The 21,374-nt window shown below is 43.7% G+C and overlaps 1 protein-coding gene across 1 annotated transcript in view; it reads left to right on the top strand.

Annotated features, from left to right (window-relative positions):
- Positions 1 to 21,170, top strand: part of Tbc1d8-9 (TBC1 domain family member 8/9) — a 113,211-nt gene extending 92,041 nt beyond the window's left edge. The window contains exons 28-29 of the mRNA XM_075702528.1: positions 1,953 to 2,050; positions 9,409 to 21,170. Of these exons, the coding sequence (XP_075558643.1) occupies positions 1,953 to 2,050; positions 9,409 to 9,642 (332 nt within the window). The 3' untranslated portion in view covers positions 9,643 to 21,170. The remainder of the gene's footprint in view (positions 1 to 1,952; positions 2,051 to 9,408) is intronic.
- Positions 21,171 to 21,374: the final 204 nt, after the last annotated feature.

Raw genomic sequence — 21,374 nt, forward strand, 5'->3', positions numbered from 1 at the left:
ACGCGCAATCAGATAAGCCTGAATCTCGGAGAGGGTCGTACGGTCACTATAGGCAGCTGAAAGCACAGTCACTGCTTGTACACGCTCCGCATGCGACGGCAGCGTAGCACGTGGTGTGTCATCTTCCGACTCAAGCGTCATCGTCCGGCGGTGCAGCAGAAACCTGACGAATGATCTCGCCGTCATCAAGTTCTGCACATGTCAGTACAGCAGTGTGAGCACCTGTAAAACTGTCAAATGAGACGGTGTTCGGAACCACTGCACAGGTCTCGGCAGAACATTTTTGGCGTCAGTAGCGTGCACATCGGAAGGCGACAAATCCTAGCCTCCCGGCACCCGCTTGCCGGCATTCCCCAGCGCAGTTTGCGCGGGCACTGTCGGCACCATTAGAGACCTGACGCGATGTTTCCGTATGCCGCGTTGGATCACCGAAACCTCGACACAGCACACAAAGCAAACACCACCGTGCCGACACCAGTCACACAAATGAAAAAACGTGGCCTGCTCGCAGCGTCGTGGGCGAAGAAACAAATCAGCTGCTGGATTGTCTTGACATGGCTTACTAAGCTGAAACCGGAACTGCTGCAAAACCACTCTATTGAACCAGGCAGAAACGATGATGATGAGTGGGGATTTCCAGTAGCGCCACTTCGTGGGGCAGCAAGGAAGCTCCGTTCAAAACAAAAATGGCGTTCAGCAAGTCGAACCATGCACCGGTCAGAGTCGGTGCATGGTTCTGACCATGCACCATGGAGCTGACCGAATAATCGGGCATGTCCGAATTTTTGGAGTCCGGAAAATTGGTCGGCGACTGTATAACAACAGCCAATCTTGGGTGCCCTCAATGGCGGTTGAGGAAACACGATTAATATTAATGAATGCCTTGCATACTATGGCAGCCTAACAAACTTACAAAGTGGGCACAAGAAATGTCGTCGCTTGTAAAGCTTCAGTCGTCTTGTGAATTGGTTTGGATTACAGCATGTATTACTGCATGCCAACAACAATAGCTTATCACCATAACAGTTCTTGTGTTATACTGGAGCCTAACATGCTTGTAATTTTTTTAGTAAATTATCCTGAAAGAAGCTGCATGTTAGAATGTAGTAAACATGATATACACGGGCACCTTGAGGCTTGCCACTGTTTATTCTAGGGTTTGGTAGGCTTGGCCCTTCATTTAATGCAAAAAAGAAAAACAATGATGAGTTGAAAATGTCATGCAGGTGTTCCTTTACCTGGTCCCTCAGCTGAGAATGGTGTAATGAACATTAAATTGCTCGTTCAGATGACTGCACCGATGTTTCCTTGTTCACACAGATTGCAGTAGTATCAGTATGAAAGTAACCATGTTAGGTTGCATGTAATGTTTGCATCATCCGAAATCTGTATCGTCAAAAGCAACTCAAAAGCGTATGTTAAGGCAAACGCAATCGATGTTCATTTAGTTAACGAATCACTTAATTTATAAGGAAGGTGAACTTGGCCATTGCATTTTAAGTGTGCAAAGGATACCATGACACCAAATTATTCAGCTTGAATTGTGTATTGCATGTTAAACCGCACACATCCCAAAGCAAACTGGCAACATTTGAACACATTTTGGTTAGTAGGAAATTTGTATTTGGCACCACTAGGTGCCAGAGCATGCAGGGCGAGACGTGCAATGTGGTTTCGGAATGTTTTTGAGCAGAAAACACTGCGGTTGGCCCGCATTTTCTGACCTCACACAATCCATGCCAAAATGGCGGTCACTACAGTGGCTTGGAGGCAGCAATTTCAAATTGAAATTTCGAGTTCACATGTTCTCTTGAGAGCCTAGTTTATTGTGTGTCTATAACCGCAAAGGCCTCTCTACTCTCAGTTATAATGATCAATTGACAATAGCTGAATGACCGTGTCATGGCCCCTATAACTGTTGTACCTCTCCCTCCATACAACTGCATGGGCAGGAACCGAGCTGCTGCAAATGGGAGAGATGAACCATGAAGCCAAGACCAAGCCAGAAGGCTCAGCGGGTGAGCATTCTGGCGGTGATGGGACGCATCAGGTGAGTTCAGCCACAGTGCTTATTTTAACCTCTATCGTGTCATGCTATTATCCTGACTTCTGACCAGAAATGGCTGAGATTATTTTACCACAAATAACACAGTGCAATGGGATGACACTGCATTGTGCTGGGACTGCACTACTGCAAGACAGCAGCGTCATCAATTGTCTTGCTGGGAAACCAAGCTGTTCATCAGTTACTGGGCCAAGCAACAAGAATAACAGCGCATCAATACTTGTTGCTGGGCTAGTTGGTTCTTCTTATTACGCAATTTTAAAACGCAACCGAGGGCGAAAAGAAATTCAAGACAGGAAAGAGCGTCTTTGATGGCATTATAGGTTGAGTCTTTAGGGCGTAGATGAGTACGTTGAACGATTTTCAAAAGACAGTCCACACCATCCAAAAGGCATCGTTCATGGTCATCGCTTTCCGCATCGTTGGCTACACTCCTATTGAGCTCCAGCAAGTCATGCACCTGTACTCCAAGAGACACAGAATATTTGGGTCCTTTCTTCGATGTGTTTGAAATGTCTTCAGGTAACATATGATCGCCCAGGACAAGAAGCCAAGTGGGCTTCAACGCTTCCCTCCTGGATTCCCTTGGCAGGTGATTAAGCATGCACCACCACCAAAACTCGGCAGTTTTGGAAGCCACCTGCTTGAAGACCTTGAATTTTTGTTCAGCGATCCATCCAGTGTTGTTTTGGTAGCGAAACACCTGCATACATATGAGCCGAATTTGCCTCTGCAATTCCATTTTTCATAGGCGACAGAGCCTCTTTACATGTCCAACAGAGGGCTTGACACTTCCAAAGAAGGCTGGAACTTCAATGTCGGAGAGGCAATAGATGCAATTAGTAGAGATGGATCCGTAGAAGGGCCCACTGTAGAAGAAATGTAACATATCAACACTTGTTGGTGGCTAGTTGGTTTTTCTTATTGGCTGTTTCCTGACTAACTTTTTTTCTGCCCTCCAGTTGTGTCGTAACATTGCATAATGCCAGCATGCGTACCTTCCATGATGCACCAACGCCTCCTGGTGAAAATTTGCTGCCCTACACAGTGAGCCTGAGATGAATAGCTTGTTTTTCCACTTACACTATTTGATGGCACTGCTTTCCCATGGACAAGTGTGCAGTTACATGGTATTCTTGATATATTGCAGGTTTTCTTTCTTCTTTAGAAAAAGTAAGCTCTTACAATGTGTACTTTGTTGGAAACATATTACTCTAATATCTCTTGCGATTCTTTGTAACTCCCTAACCTGGACTTCTTAGCAGTTAGAACAACTAAAATGTTTGCTAATTACTTTTCATTCACTAATTGAATGTCAAGGACTAAAAAAAATTATTGACAGTTTCTCAACAAGTCTTCGAACAATACACACTTGGTCATATTGGCGTAGAATAAACAGTGTTCTTTTTTTAAAGCTTCATGCATGATTTCTGGGGATTTTTTTGCGCAAAAAGCTAAATCCTTGGTAGACAAACGATTGTACTGAAGCCAAAAAAGAACAAAATAAGGCCTGGGGAATCCTATGGAGGTACCCCACTTATAACAATCTTCTTATTAAGTGAACACTTTTATAACATATCCAGCTCAGCAAACTATTCAAACACATTCTTAAAATATAAAGAGTCGGCGGAGAAAAAGAAACTCCCCACCACTGGGGCTCCAGCTGAAATGTATAATAATCCCCTCACAATACATGAATTAAACAGAGTTCTTTCTGCTGGTATAAAAACGGCAACAGGTCTTGACCGTGTCCACTACACAATGCTGGCACACCTATCTCAAGCATCGGTTGAGGCACTTCTTAATTTCTTCAACAAGGTATGGGATTCTGGGGTAATGCCTACAGATTGGAAAAAAGTGGTAGTAGTGCCTTTTCTAAAACCTGGTAAACGCGCAACATCCCCTAGCAGCTATAGACCCATTGCACTCACAAGTTGTCTAGCCAAATCCTACGAGAGCATTATAAACATAAGACTCGCATTCATCCTTGAAACAAGAAGCCTAATAGACAAACACCAGTGCGGATACAAAAAGGGCTGCCCCAGAACTGACCATCTCGTGCGACTAGAGCATGAAATATGTGACGCGTTTCTTCACAAGCAATACTGCCTCGCGGTTTTGTTTGATTTTGAAAAGGCATATGATACCATGTGGTGATATCAACAAGAAGAAAGGGGGTTAACCGAGGGGCCCGATGTTTATTAGTCATATCATAAGAAGCCAGCAGACCCTGACACCAAGGACAACATAGGGGAAATTACTTGTGCTTAATAAATGAAATAAAGAAACAATAAATTAATGGAAATTAAAGTGGATGAAAAAATAACTTGCCGCAGGTGGTTTCGTCCACTTTAATTTCCATTAATTTATCGTTTCTTTATTTCATTTATTAAGCACAAGTAATTTCCCCTATGTTATCCTTGGTGTCAGGGTCTGCTGGCTTCTTATTATATCACATGGCGATATGGAATTTTGAGAGACCTGGCTGACATAGGAATTCGCGGAAGAATGCTAAATTGTCTATGTGATTTCATGTCAAACCGAACATTTCAAGTACGTCTCGGCACAATACTTTCGCGCACATTCACACAAGAAAATGGCGTTCCACAACGTTGCATTCTGAGCACGACGCCCTTCACAGTCAAAATGAACTCTGTAAATAAGATCATCCCACCATCTGTTATGCACTCAATATATGTCAACGATTTGCAAATGGCTTGCCGCGCCTCAAACTTACCCACCTGCTAACGACAACTACAAATAACGATAAATAATCTTACACAATGGGCTGACAAAAATGGTTTCCGGTTCTCAACACACAAAACTGTTACAGTTCTCTTTTCCCAGAAGTGAGGGTTACACTGCACTCCAGCTCTCACATTGCATGGTACAACGCTGCCGGTCAAAGGACACTACAAATTTCTAGGTGTAACGTTTGACACTAAACTGAACTTCCTGGCCCACATTAATGCAACAAAAGTTAAAGCAAATAAAGCGCTGAATATCCTCAAGGTTTTATAGCATAAGCACTGGGGATCTGACCGAACATGTCTACTACGTATATACTGGTCCCTTGTACGTAGCATCCTCGACTACGGCAGTATATTTTATGGTGCAGCTAGGCAGTCCTACATTAAGCGACTTGATCCAGTACATAATCTCGGCCTACGACTGGCAAGTGGTGCCTACAGGACATCGCCTGTACAAAGTTTATACATCGACTCCAATGAGCCTTCATTACAGCACCGCAGAGCACAACTTACACTTTAGTATGTATTAAGAATTCGGTCATCACCACAACATATATGCTACAACATCGTAACACAGGGCAGATCACGAGTACACTACACAAATAAACCGAACATGATTCGGCCACTCATCTTACGACACAAAGAATACTGTCAGACTTATGATGTTCCTCCTGAAGCCCTGCAGGTTACCGAAAGGCCACCAAGATTGCCCCCGTGGTGCAGTTTTACACAGCTATGTGACTGGACGCTAACACATGTAAAGAAAAAAGACATTCCACAAGAACACATAATACAAGAGTTCTGAGCTATGCAAGAAAAATATAAAAACTACACGGAATTTTACACTGATGGCTCTAAAACACAAGAATACGTAGGTGTCGGGATCGTAACGAAAAATTGGGAAAATAGCATTTGGATAAATGATTTTTCTTCAGTGTTTACCGCCGAAGTTTATGCGATATGGATGGCAGTTAAGAACATGACTACCGCAAGCAGAAGAATGCCGTTATTTATACCGACTCGTTAAGTGGCCTAAGAGCTCTAAACTTAAACTCCGCGTCTGAACCCATGCTTGGCGATATCTTAAACACAGTATTTAACAAGAAATATGGAGGAACCATCCGATTCTGCTGGGTCCCAAGCCATGTTGGGATATCAGGGAATGAAGCTGCAGATAGAAGCGCATCCATGGCAGCGCATGGAAGCGTAACACACATAACACTTCCATACAAAGACAGTATCCGAGCGATTCGTAAGGCCCTAGCATCAAAATGGCAACAAGAATGGAACTCGTGCGTAAATAACAAGTTACATATGACTAAACCCCTGCTTCGCGAGTGGAAATCATGCATTCACTAAGAACGGTTCTATGAGGTAATGTTATGTCAACTTCGGATTAGACACATGCATCTAACACACAATTTTCTACTTCGAAACGAATACCCACCAACATGCAATAAATGTCATGAAATGCTTACAGTAACCCACATCATTATATCATGTCCACACACTGAAACACAGAGGAGGAAATATTTAAAAAAATTGTATCACTTGCATATACCTTTACACCCTGCCTTAATATTGGGTGATGATCCACTAGTGCCATTCACTAACTTGTTCGAGTTTTTAGATGAAACCGGTTATCTACATTGACTTTAATGTAACGCAGCTATTGCTGCCTTAACATTAGATCTTATACTGTCCTGTGACTGGCGCAGCATGGCCGTAGTTGCTTTTGCGCCATTAAACCCGAATTAACTATTTCTGGGGCGCCCTGCATACAGTGTTATCTAGCATTATCTGAGGTGAATGTGGTTTATATTGCTACAACTGTGTGGTATTTGAATGTTTGAATGAGGCGCGTGGGTGCCATCACTCAAGAGAAGAGGAAGAAGAACGAACTGGGCTCGCGCTGTGAATCTAACTGGTCAACGCTGCAACCGCTGTTGGAAATATAACCTGTAAATAGTTGCTCGTCTTACTGACTCGTCCTTCACATAACATTGTGGTGGAGGTGGAACGTTCCCCATCCTTGCCACGGAGCTCCGAAGCGGCCGCACAGTTGTCGTCTCAGCCATGGCTTCCAATGGAACCACCCCGTCGCCACCTACACCTCCGGCGCCAACCACAACATACATTATGGTTCCTAGTCTCCATGATCCTGGACATTCTCCGCCCAAAATGACGTTGACATCGACGACAGGCTCAGCATGTATGAGCATGTTAGCCAAAGCCACCACTGGGACCCTACCATCATGCTTGCCAATGTGATCTTTTATCTGGACGGGACACCGCGTGTCTGGTTTCGCACCCATAAGATTGAGCTCTCCAGCTGGGACGTTTTCAAAGAGCGGCTTCGTGACCTATTTGGTAACCCGTCAGGTCGCCAACAGGCTGCGCAAGAAGAGCTTCCCACCCATGTCCAGTCGTCAACTGAATCATGTCTCCTACATACAGGAAGTGCTCGCGCTTTGCCGGAAAGTCGCCGAGCACATGACCGAGGTTGACAAGGTGAGCCACATCCCCTCAGGCATATCCCCTCAGGCTTTTCAGGCATTTTCATGCCTTATCACGATTCTCACCAATCCACCGGTCTTGGACCACTTTGATCCGTCCGCACCTACAGAGGTCCGATCCGATGCCAGTGGTTACGGGATCGGCGCCATCTTATTGCAACGCCAACACCGACACGACCGCATTATAGCCTACGCTAGCCGGCTCCTGACAACTGCAGAGCACAACTATTCGATACCAAGCACGAATGTCTTGCTCTCGTCTGGGCTGTTTCAAAGTTCCGCCCATATTTATATGGGAAGCCCTTCTCAGTAATCACAGACCATCACGCGCTCTGTTGGCTTTCATCGCTCAAGGATCCTACTGGCCGGCTCGGTCATTGGGTCCTCTGACTGCAAGAATATCCCTACACAGTGACTTACAAGTTGGGACGCAACATCAGGACACAGATTGCCTTTCTCGCAACCCAATCGAAGGCGTAACCTCTACATCTGATACTAACACCGACGCCTGTGTTCTCTCTGCTTTTCAACTGCTCCATGTCGCCGGCGAGCAGCGCCGTGACCTGTCCTTGCGTTTCATCATTGACCGCCTGGAATCGTCACTTGCTGCCAGTTCCCTTCGCTTATTCACACTTCAAGATGGCGTACTCTACAGCCACAACATTCACCTCGACGACCCTGCATTACTCCTTTTGATCCCTAAACACCTTTGCTCGGCTGTTCTCCACGAACTTCACGACCTCCCCACTGCTGGTCACCTGGGTGTGTCACGTACCTACCTATGACCGGATCCGCCGACGCTTCTTTTGGCCAGGGCTTGCTCACTCCATTCGAAGATACATAGCTGCGTGTGAGAAATGCCAGCGACACAAGACACCATCGACGCTCCCTGCTGGGTACCTTCAGCCACTCTACATTCCCGCGGAACCATTCTTTCGGGTTGGTTTGGACTTACTTGGCCCTTTTCCTCTTTCTACCTCTGGGAACAGGTGGATAGCTGTGGCCATGGATTATACCACATGCTATGCCATCACTCAAGCGCTTCCTACAAGCTGCGCCACAGATGTCGCCGATTTTCCTCTACACGACGTGATTTTATTACATGGAGCTCCACGACAACTTCTCAGACTGTGGCCGGGCATTCCTATCAAAAGTTATCACAGACATCCTGCTGTCCTGTGCCACGAGGCACAAGCTAGCCACGTCATACCATCCGCAAACAAATGGCCTCACGGAGCACCTCAATCACACTCATCCTTCACGTAACAATATCTCTTATATCCACTTTCTCAAACCTGTCCGTTGGGTTGTGCGTCATGGCCCAGTGCTTAAAGGGACACTAAAGGCAAATATTAAGTCAAGCCAAAGTGATAGATTAATACTCGAGAACGTCTAAGCATCAATATTATCGCGGACAAAGCTTTAGTAATTGAGAAATTGATGTACATGACAGAATTTGAGACTCCCCCAGGACATTCGAGCACTAGCCCAATGACGTAAGTGCTCCTCATTCTGTCACTAGTAGTCAACCACTCGTAATAGAAAGATCCTTGCATTGCATTATAAGACAGAAGCAATGCTACTCATTATTACGTAGTGTTGCGCTGGTTTCGCTGGCTCGCGAAACTCGCACAAACGGCAAGTAGCAGAACATGCCACGTCTATGTGCTGTCATGGAATGCCCAAACGGTCTGTGCCACTTGACCAAGAGAGCTGCAGCGGTGAATCTAATGCTCTCTCTCTGCTCAGTTTCTCTATGGCGTTTTGTGCTTGGAATTATGCTATAGGGGTGCGGACCCTTCTAACACGATTTTCTCTTAACCTAACTCTTTTCTTGGCACGGAGCATGTGCTCCAAGTTTTCTGGAATGGTATTTTAACAGTCCATGTTACCTAGTAATTGCCTTTAGTGTCTCTTTAAGACACTCGTTAACATCGCTGGGTAGGGCAGGTGGCAGGATTCAGTTGCAATTGGTCGCCGATTTAGGGGCTAGCATGGCCCAGCGTCCTCATTGCTAATGCTTTGCATAACATTGATTGCCACAGTGTCGCATGATTTTTTTTTTTCCTCCTTGCAGGAGACTCCCCGAGATGGCAGTGTTACGGCGGCGACCGTGTCGTCGGATATATGGGACCAGCACTGGCACATCAGTTTCCAGCAGTTCCGTGCGTGCCTGCACAAAGACGAACACCTGGCACACTTTTTCGACTCCAAGACAGCTGTGTCCGGAGCACTGGAGGCGCTTCGCAGCAGCCGACTCCAGCAGCGAGCCTCCACCACGCCTCCGCTTACGGGTGCTGTCAAGGTCTGAAGAGGCTACGTCCCGGAGTGCCAAGTTGTGTCGGTACTGTGCCGAGGAGATTTGATGATTTGAACGCTATAGTGGGGACTGATCTGCAAGCGAGTGCTGCCAGTGTGCCATGATGCGCATGCTACTTAAAGAGAAAGGGTCTATAAATATTCGTCTGTACAGCAGCAAACATTGTTTGTAAATTGTTGGTGGCTATGACATTGTTGACATGTTGCAACCTTTATACAGCACAACCCAAATACTGCAGCGTCTCCTGGAGCTGTAGGAGTCCCAGCGCCGCAAGTCTCGTATGAGAAAGGAAGGCCTTGCAGCAGGTGACAATCTAGCTCCCACTTGCAAGATGCTCTGAAACGCCGTGCTGCAGCAAGTGTTGAAGAAGAAAGCAGATGGCTGTTCATTATGGACGTCCTTGCATAGCTGAAGAATCTGAGTATTGGAACATAACTGCAAAACGTCCCTGCAGAGAACATGTGTTTCAGAAGCATCTGGAAGATAAATATGCATGCATCCACACCCTATGGACAGGCTGGCGCTTTCTGTGGAACAAAACTGCAGGGCGCTGGTGAAATTAGCAGTTGGAGAGGATGATGCATAACAGTTTGATTTCGGCATGGCTGTCCAGCAATGCTAAGAGGTGCATGCTTCACTAGAGCCAAGATCACTGTGAGCTCCAGTTGTCTGTACACCTCGGACAGCTTCTTCGCTGAGGCAAGCTCTGTGCTGTGGCACCCTTGGAAGTTCAGTGAGACTTATCATTCTAAACTTAAGCTCCTGCTTCTGATATTCCTTTTGTGGCCAACTCCAGAGGCACGAGCCAAGTAAAAGGGGCAAGAAATCGCAAAACTGGAAATCCTTTCTCATATGATTGTTAACCTGTTCAATGCTGAACCAAGTTAAAATTTTTCAGAAATTGTTACTGCATTGCGCTGCTGGAAGTGGACTGCGGCGCCTCTGCATCACGCACCATTGCGCCGTTTGCCGGATGAACATTGTGCGGATGTGCTCTTGCAGCAGCTGGAGAAAGTGCCATGGACCAAGAAGTGATTTCGCAGTGTAATTTGTGTGAGCTGGTGCTCTGCTGGTGCCGTCCTTCGATTGAAGTTCTAATTTTTTTATGCACCACGAGAAAGAGTGCCTGTATGAAAAGGTACCGTTTTGCGTTGCGTGGCCTGACCATGTTTATTGAAGCTCTGACCAGTATTGGGCTGCCTGCACATAGCAGCTCGCATTTCGGAATAGGCCACCCTAGGCCGCACTGGTACACTCTTTTAAAGACTTACACCCTGTGTGGTGTAAAACTGCACCTATTTTCCACCCTTGTGTGAAATTACACCCTTTGCGATGTTATCCCTTCTACATTGTAAAATTGTGCCTTTCGTGTTGAAACATTGCCGTGCAGTGATAATGACCATTTCTGAGTGTGTTTGCTTTTTTGTTCTCTTTAAACGCTTCTTGCCTTGTACTTTCTTCTTGAGGAGACAGTGGGATGCTCACGAGATGCATAGCACTACTTGCAGGAAAGTGACGGGCAAACAGCGTTGATGGGGGGAAACGCGTGCATGAATGACAATATTGTTGCGTGGTGAAAATTGTGTCCCGGAGGGTGCAAGCTTTCACACAATGCACTGTGTGGAAGTCACATTCTTGATTTATATCGGCATGTGGGGTTTTATCTGCACGATGTCTGCTCGCACTTTATTGGAATCTTAACCGGCATGCATTTGCCAACAAGCCAAAGCCATTATCACTTCTGCAGTGCTTGCGCCTGCTAATTGTTGCATGACCTAGAATCCCGATTGACAGAACTCTTTGAACTTGGAAATGAGCACATGAATTTTGAAGGCTCCTTTAGTTGCTCCATAATTCAGAAGACATGAACTCTGCATAGCCGCTGCATGAATACTTGTCTTCTGCCGGAGGAGCTGAAGGGTTTTCTTGTAATTTTCTTTCCTACTTCTCATTTCTTTTTTAAAATCTTATTGTGTTTCCATAAACCATAATTGACCGGGAGCCACAAATGTCTGTTTTGGCTTCCTACATCACTCACGGGCCGTTCCGCAATGTTTACTCGCTCATACTGCCCTATCTGTTGCCTCCAATACGGCAGGTACGCGTACGCTGCTCAATTTCGCACATCTAGAATTCGACGTACGCTGAATGATTTTGCTCATGTACGTGTGAAGTTTGTCAGTGGTGTCATAAATGCGTGTCATTGCATCCGTATTTTTGGTTGCACACCCTGTCTGTATCCGTTGATTGAGGGGGGGGGGGTGGCCAAGGTGAAAGGCAACCCAAATTTGAGGAGCTCGTGGTCACGTACAGAGCGCTGCGGTCTTCTTAAAAGATGGATAGACACAGCACTACTAGTTATTCCGCTCCCTTGTTCACTCTCCTAATTGTTGCACCGCGGCGTAGCATTTGACAGCAAGTCTTGTGCCATGTTACCTAATGTCATGTTACCAGTGCTACATATGGGGGCAAGTACTCTCCCATCTTGTCCAGGATATAATGCAATGTATGTACTGTCATGGCAGTGCTAGACCTGGCAAGAAAAATGAATCGGCGGAAAGAAGAGCGGCACCATCTACAGGCGCAAGGGCAATACGGCTGTTGCTGAGCGCAGCTAATGGATTGCACCACCATTGGTTGCACTGATAAAAAAATATATCTTGATCTAGACGCGTTGCAGATGTGCGCTTTTTATGTTTTCTGGGTAAGACGGGTAGATAGCACACACAGACATGCATTGTTGGCAAAGTGCAGATTAGGACTCGTTGGTTGGTATGGAATTATTACAATTAACGGCATGAAAAGACACTTTGAAACAAAAGAGGCAAGTATGGTGGTGTCCTCGTCTCTCCAAGAGTGTTGCTCAATTCTGTTTACGTGCTGTTAACTGTAATTTAATATCTGCTAGAATGCACTAAATATTTTGCGGATCCTTTTAATATTCACGGATGTAACAAGAAGAAAGGCTCTTGATGGATTAGAAAGCTTTTAAAAAAGAATAAAACGTATATGATGTAAACAAGTAACGCATAGTGCAGGAATCTAGTTATCTTCAAAGCATAGTTCTGAATATAGTGATAGGTGGTTTCACAGGAAGAAAATGTGCAATATATTTGCACAAATAGTGATGCTAGCTAAAACATCAAATAATATGATAGCAATGTTTCCTGTGCTTTACAGGCAAATCTGAGAAGAGAAATGTTTTTTATGGGGTGGCATTTGTTGATGACAACAGCAAAGTTGTCATGGGATGAGCTTTTCAAAAAGAGGCTCGTGCTTTGTGGAATAAAGTGCAGTGTTTACATTGCATAACGCTCATTTCAATATAACAGCAGTGGCAGTCAGTGTTGCAATTTTTTAATAATAATAATAATAATAAACTCTTTTATTATTTCTATTAAACCAAATACATTCATCAGGCCTGCCAAAGCCACATTGGGCTTGACTGGCAGAGCGTGACAGGCTCTTTTTTTCTTTTTTTTTCTTTTTCTTTTTTTTTCGACAAAGCTTATACAAAAATGAAATTCAACACCTGCTACAACCCACTACATCTTTCACAGTTTAGCTGATCAAGATTTCATTCAAAGCACCAAAGAATTTGCTGTCCATTGAAAGTGTATTTTGGCCACTAAGCACTGATTGAACTCTCGCAGGTCGAGCAGGTAAATTTGCTGAAATTAACTGTTTGGGTAGGGTGTTAAACAAAACTCAATGCCAAATGCTATGTCTGTAAGTTTTGAGCTCAAATCAGTTTTATTTTAACCAGGTTGTCAATTTGTTCGGCAGTGCTCAGTACATGACTCACTCTCGCTTGGAACTGTCCTTGCCCGCGGCTTATTTATTATCATGTGCCTGTTTCTTGAACACTTATTGCTTGCCTATATATTGCCAGGTTGGAAGATAATGCCAGGGACATACTTTGCATTATTACTCTGATGTGTGGCATGACATTGTTCCACAATCATTTCCTGAACATGTTTCCGTCATTGCACATCACACCACAAAAGAAAGAATTGCACCACTTGCTTACATGTGGAAATGCAGAACCACAAGTGGCGTGCAAGTTTCCAGTTAATGTTAGTTGTTTTCATTCTGTTACGGCTCAGAAGGGCATGGTTTCAACGCAGCTGTTTTACCGGCAGATTCTGGGCTTGCATTTTGACCGAAGCGCAAATCCTAACCTGCGCTGCAAAGCTGGCAAAAGCCACCGCTTTTTGTGACAGTGCCTGTTTGTGATGCTGCATGTGTTGATGAAGCCTAGCTGCGTGCTTTTCGCATGTTTGGTAGCACAGGTTAAGAGGCGTTTGCTTGTTTAAAAGCATCAGCAGAAGCCGTACTTGACCTTGCCTTTGCATATGAATGTGTGGTTACAGCAAACAAGCCTCGTAAAGTTGCGTGCATTACGTAGGTGCGAGTATCATGTTAACTGGTTATAACCAAGATGTTGCTTTCTATGGTGAAAGCAAGATCAAAGATGTCTTGCCATGCATGCATTTGGCTTTTTAGGCACGCACCTGTTATAGCTCACATCAAATATTTTATCAAAAAGACTAGCACGGTCTGTGCACTGTAGTAAAAGACATGTTTATAGGCATATATTTTGTTACACGATACACTGAACATGTCATCTGTGTTCTTGTGCAGGAATTTTAACAGGACGACAAGTACAGTGCTCACTTAGGTCCGGTGGGCATAAGCAAAGGTATCCTAGAAACTAAACCACATATATTAACAGTTATTAAACTTTGATCATGCATAAGCGGTCTTTTATCTAATGTGTACTGCATTAGGAAGAACATGTCTAATGCATGGCAACCAGCATTGCCATGTTAACAAAGTTGATGTAAATCTTGTAGCACCCATTTTAATCTAGAATTTTGGGAATCTAGTCATAATCAATAATGTTCTGCTCCAGCACATCTCTTCTTATTACTGTTATTTTTTTGTCTGGGTATTGATCTGGATTTCTGTTCAACCTTCTGCAACTCTGCAAGCTGTCCCAGTGAGCACGCTTTCAACACCTTCAAACACAGTCTCGTTTAAAAAAATTAAACTCTCCACATGAAGAAACCTTTGCGGCGGTTCATCTCTGAATATCCGTGTGAGCATTGTCAATGAATGTCTAATTGCAGCTAACCACAGTGAAACCTTGTTATGACAGTTACAATATACTAAAAAATACCTTCATTTTATCTGGCATTCGCTACAAGCATGTATTTGTTGCACATCGATAGTAGCAAAACATTCTAGATGGACTTCATTATATGGAATGATTCGCTAAATCTAATAAATTACATATCCATGTTTACTATATCGAAGTTGGACTGCATATAATTGATGATTGCTCCACAATTGAGTTAGAATGTTACTTTTTATGCGTGTAGCCTGGATATTGGAACTAAATTAACCCCTCATTATAGTGAATTCATCTGGACAGGAAGTGACATTCGTTATAAACTGTACTTTGTTGGAAGCAGAGGTGCCCCAACAGAACCATAGAAATGCTTCCAGTGCACTCCTGCGGCCTGGGGACTTGTAAAACACGTACTGAAGCATAACAGACTGATATGAGGAACCAACCAAAGCTTGTGTGGAACAATAAAATGAAATATGTGGTTATTTATTGGCCGTTTTGTGAAAATTACAGAGCATTTAGGGTACGTTTCAATTACCTGTACATTTGTGTAAAAAAAAGAATGTATCTTTCAACAGGACAGTATTCATGAACGGGCTGCATATTTTGAGGTTTGGAAAGTACAGCAGGGTAAAAAAGGTTGTCACTGGGCAAAATTGCCAAACGATGACTTAGTAGATTGGGTGTGCTCCTGAAAGAGATCTGTAGAACTCGGTTTTTTCGAACTTAGTTCATTCTTCCTAACATTTTTTCGTTGGATTCAGTGTAGCACTCATGATGGATTTTAGATGAATTTGTTCAACTGTAATTTTTGTTCAATGGAATTTCCATAAAGTTATGTTTTACTCTTTAATAAAGGAAAATTTTATGGGAGCATGATCGTTACGAGTACATAATAAAAGTGCTTCAGTGGGGATGAAATCCGGGCCCTCTTGCTTTTGATCCTGACGTTGCACCAGTTGCATAATCGGGACATCTTAGCATGCACCAAGACCATTCAATCTTTGGTAATTCAGTGCACTGTTTGCGTGCACTGTACCGCACCGCATTCCAGTGGCTACAACGTATGACGGTGGGGCATTCCATGGAATAACGCTTTGATGAGGGAGCTCCATGTAAAAACCTCTTCCAGCTAAATCACTGGCTTCATTCCTCTAAATTTTTCCCACAGGCAGCATTTGGTGGTTGCTTAGTAATGCAGTAGTGGTCGGCCTCATTCACTTTAGACCAGGTGTTCACATCATTTGTGACCGTACCAGAAAGTTTGAAATAGCGATTTTCTCATCAGAAGGGACAGGGGCGCCATCAGGAGCTCACTGTCCTTCTCACTCCAAGTTCCCTATCGTGAGTGTTTTGTCCTGTGGAACAGGGCTGAACACCGTTCCTCTCACTCGAAAAGTTATGTTTTTGGTGCAACATTGCCACAAGCAGCACATACCTCTTGACTCATTCCGGATAGAACAAGCGGCGTATACTACATTGAAACATGTTATGCAAAATTCAGCGCACAGTGCAAGATTAGAGTACAGACGAGTCGGGGGTTTAATTTTGAAGAACAGAAGTCGTATTCTAGGTTGTTTGCTTTCGGGGATTTAATCACCTTTCATCAGATATTGCATGACTATCAGTGAATGCACTAGCATCCACGAGCAACAGCATTTCTGGCACGATGCCAAGAATGTTGTCGTTCTGAACAGTGCAGTAAAAGCTGTCGCCCATCCAGGTAGGCCACTCCAGTGCGTCCAGTGCTAGTCGCACAAAGTCTCGCAAAAGGGATTGACAGGGACTACAGCCTATGCTTACAGTGTGTTCCCTTGTTGACACAACATTCAGTAGTGCCATGACAAATTGTGTGTGACAGCAGCGATGAGAGAGAGAGCATGCTCAGATGCATGCACAATTATCGCCTGTAACGCTGCAAGTGTATGCTGCTACAATCAACCTCGGGTGGTTGTTTTTTGTATGCTAAATACTTTCTCCGATGAAGCAGCATTTTCCTAATAGTTTGGTGCAGCAACAAGGTTTTCTTGCTTTTGAATTTAAAAATGGGTGTTTCCTGTTATATCAGGCCAGACTGTACAGTCAGCCAGAAACGTTTACAGGTGCACGGGATTTTCAAAGAAGCTTGATTCCCACGAAGCCCAGGCTCGTAGCCCTTAATTCAAAGTGTCAACCTGTAGTATATAATTCTTGCAACCTGTACAGTGATCCATTAAAAATTAGAAGCGCCATGCATTTACAAAACTGAAATTTGTATTTGTCATAAAACCTGTGTCCCGTAAACTTATGTGGATCACTGTACATACAAGAACAAATATACGCATGTGACTGTCCCCTGCTTCGCCTCCTCACTTTCACTGGAGGGATGAGGAAATTCTCAGAGGTGGTGTCACATATAGGAAGGTTTGAGCATTCCACGCAGCATTTGTGCATGATGTTTTCACTGCAGGCATGTGCACTGCACTTGTTGACAGTGATACTTTGCATGTTTAGCAGTGTTGTTGATGCCCTTGTTTGTTGTGCTTTGTGAGGCAAGCAGTGCGAGAGGGAACAGTTGATTAACACTGAGATGCTATTTTCATGTTACTGGCACTTTCCATACTGCTGATCACCTCTCTTCTTACAGTGGTCTACTTTCTGTACATGTTCTCACGCAGTCTTTCTTGAATATATGTTGGTTTTTCCTTGTGAAGCATTTTTGATTGCATAAATAGTAAGCTGCTAGCACTACATCATAATGCAAACGAGTTTGGGAACTGTTATGGGTGACGATGGGACCACTAAAAGCCACTTTTGGTTTCGCGAGCAATGATCGGATTTTTTTTCTTGGTCAAGCATGTGCTCTGTTATATCTGTGTCATGTTTTTCTTCAGTCCTCCTAAACGGGTGAAAATATACTGTTTGTACAACTCTAGCATGGTTATTAAGATAAGTTTGTTTCTGCTTGCATGTACAATGAGTAGTATCTGCAACGCTGAAACTGGCTGGTTTATTGCTTGTTAGCGAAAGTGAACAGCAGTGCATTCCTTGAAGGGAGCATACCAAACGGGTAGCAGAAAAATAACGATCACACCTTGAGGAGCACTGCTGACATTATTTTCTGCAGGATGTGGCGCATTGAACATTGTATGCCTTGCAATGCAGCTTTTACTAGTCGTTTGTAGTGCTCAGCCAGTTCTGTGGCCTTCCCGATGACATTGGTCTACATATTCTGGAAATGCTATCATTGCAGTGCCACCATACCCGTATTACTGGTATTACTTCACTCCGATTTTTGGAAGAAACATCAAAGTGTCTCTAGCTAAGTATTTTAAAACTAAAATGCACTAGCAAATGATGACACAACTGGTGATGCAGGCTACTCAATAACACACTTTAAACTGATTTTTTTTTCAAAATTATCGTTTCTGTCCCTGCTTGTGTCATTGTATTTTTCTGCATTTAAGCTTTACAACATTTGTCAAAATTCTCTCTTTGTGACAAATATGCTAGTCAAGATTGGCTGCCCTGGTTTTTTTTTTTTTTTTTTTTGCTTTTCTTTTGGCACCTCGAACCTCTGTTATTTATACAACTTATTCAACTTGCTCCTAGGAACTAGAAGTATCTGAATCATTTATCTGAAGTTGAATAAAATGCAGTCCAGAACAAGTATATTATTTGATGTGCACATCTGGTCGTGTTGGAACAGATGTATTACTGTTAGAACTAATACAAACAGATATACACAATACCCAGCGTAATTTGTAGTAACTGGGTCGGCAGCATCATTTCATATGCACATAAGCCTGAATATCAAACATCAGCAAGTTGCGGCTTTTTATGCCTTTATGAATGACGTCTAATCCACTGCTCTTCAACTGAATTGCTCTGGCCAGGCAGCCAGAAAGTGATGTGGCCACATTTCAGTGTAGGTAAAATGCAAATAAATGCTAGTGCGTTCAAATTTGGGTGCAGTTTAAAAACCCACTGCTCATCTTAGTTAGTGTGAACCTTTCAACTAGGTTGCCTCTCGTAGCCATAGTGTTGCTTTAGGACATTAGACTTCACGAAGTGAAAAATGGAAATGCATAAAGATGCAGCGAACCATCCGCAACTTTTCTATGTATATTAATTAACCGGAGTTCTGAATTATCGGACTTGAAATTATTGCAAGTCCGCTGTACTTGAAAATGCGCCAGTTTTGCATATAGTCTAACAAAGCGTGGCTAATGTTTGTCATAACTGCATGGGTATTTCACTGCTAAAGTTTCTAAAGACATCGTAATGAGACAAACAAGAATTCTGTGCAATTCTTTGGTTATTCTGTGCTCATTGTTCTCATTTGCCTTTCCCGCATATTTTTACGTAGTTACCTGGGAAATTTAGTCGAGGCAACTCTGGCGCTGCGATCATTCATCAGCGGCCATGGGAATGAAGTGTGGTACACGGATTTGTCTAATCTTTAAGCTTGTGGCTCCAGATGTTCCCACGGCATTATTTGTAACAGTTTATCTTTTGAAATTTAAGAGCCTCGTCTTTCTAATAGCAAAAGGCAATAAGACTCGGCGCATCTGCATATTCCTTCTATGTTGTTGCATTTATAATGGAAGGTTTGTCAAATGCAATCAACTTGCAAAGTCACTATGTCATTTTGAGCCAGGAGGACGAAGTTTAGGCAAGTACATGTAGTACTTGACATTCCCTTGGGGGATAAACCGGCATGCTTACAGCTCCCACAGACGCAAGTGCAAGAGTTTGCTGTAGAGATTTTTGTAGGAGACGTACATTTTAGTGCCAACACCTGTAAAGTCAGCGCTGTGAGGCATGTGGATGTTTTTACCGACTTTGCACCGTGTGCGTATGCAGTGTGAAATGTTGACATTGTAGTGTGTTTCACTGCCTGCTGTAGAAAGTAACGACTCGTGCACAGTGACTTGTATTTTTATTCTAACATTCTCTTTTAATTTATTATGCTTACTGCTACTTCATATGCACTGAAGTTTTACAATGAGATAGGATTTCATGGTCCACATCGTTCAACAAGATACTTTGTTTTATTGCTTGCCCAGTTCATTGGGAGGAAAAAAAATTGAAGACCATCATACACACGTAAGCGAGCTGCCAGTTCCATCCGGTTTTGCCAACTGGATAGTGGGGTGCAACAGGGGTAACATTGCAACCTGAGCTCTTTCATGTCTATCCTATATCAATAACGCGAAACTGTCTTGTAATCTTGTCAAAGCGGGAAGACAAAATGAAATATTTGCGCCAATGCGAGCCTGCAATGTTGTCCAGTCCGACCTGCCATCTACACTGTTTTGTTTAGTTGCCAACACTTGAAACTTGTCCATGTCTATGCAGCAGCTTGCTCGTGTCACTGCACTGGTGGTTTCCTTTTTTTTTTCAAGGGGAACCAGGCAAGAAAACAATGCCATGAGTTCTGTTGAACAATGTGGCCCACAAAGTGCAGTTTCCTCGTGAAATTTAGGTGCAATGAAAACAGTGATATGTGCAAATGCCTCTTTAAAAGGGCACTAAAGGGAAAGTAAGTTCAGCCATATTAGTAAATTCTCCTTATTATCAGTAAATTGATCCTTGTACTGTTCCGAAAACGTGACTCTTACCGTGCCAGGAGGCCTGGTAAGCCAGATGCAAAAGACTGGAGGCGGCGCCACCTTGGAAGTTTCTGCACCAGCTCACCATGATGTCAAGGATTTTGACAGCATATCCTAGGGCCCAGTTAATTTTCTATCAGAAAAGACTAACTACATTGTATTGTAAGGGAGCCAGGGACTGAAGTTGGCAAGTTTTGGGAACTTGTGACTGTGCCACAATGGCTCAAATGCAGGAAAATAATTTGAAATTTGTGACATCATACTGACGTACCTGCACTGGTGTTGTAACGTTAAATTCAAGAAATTGAAGTTTAGCCTTCATTTTCTCTTTGAGTAGCCAGCCATTTACCGTAAAATCAATGAAAGAGTTTTGAAAGAATAATTAATGGTCTAAACATGATTTGGTCTTTCTCTTTATAGTGTCCCCTTAAAGTTGTTAGAATAAAAACAAAGGTCACTGTCGGGACGTTATGCGAGTGAGAAGGGAGCGTCTTGATTAGTAGGGCTCACCTCGTACTTTCCATGTCTGTTAAACTGTCGTAGGGCAGCCACGGACACAGAAACCAATGTGTATTTTTCTACGGTTTGGAAGAACTGTTGTGCACAGGGTATGAGATTTACATGTCCTAGGAAAACCCAGGCTGCACTGCGACTAATGTGCAGGATTAAATTAATCGCACAAGCAGTAGCTGTCAGGCTGTGCACTTGTTGCTTATGACGCAGGTCGGATGTTGTCGACTGCACTTTTGTCTGAACAGAGCTGTTGGTGGCCAATAAAGTCATGCACCTTATTTTTGTCTTGCCCCCATTCTCTTATGGCACAAGTTGTTTGCGCCTTTTTATTGCCATAGCAATTACAGGGACACTACAGCTGTACCCGTGGCATCAACGTCATCTGCGGGTTGACTGCAGCTCGCCTCGGGTAGCAAAAGGCAATTTGCAGAACTGGCACTGTACATGCATTACTCACAGCGTTCATCTTTTGAACATGACGC

The sequence above is a fragment of the Dermacentor variabilis genome, chromosome 8 (genome assembly GCF_050947875.1).
Source record: "Dermacentor variabilis isolate Ectoservices chromosome 8, ASM5094787v1, whole genome shotgun sequence".
Classification (NCBI taxonomy): domain Eukaryota; kingdom Metazoa; phylum Arthropoda; class Arachnida; order Ixodida; family Ixodidae; genus Dermacentor; species Dermacentor variabilis.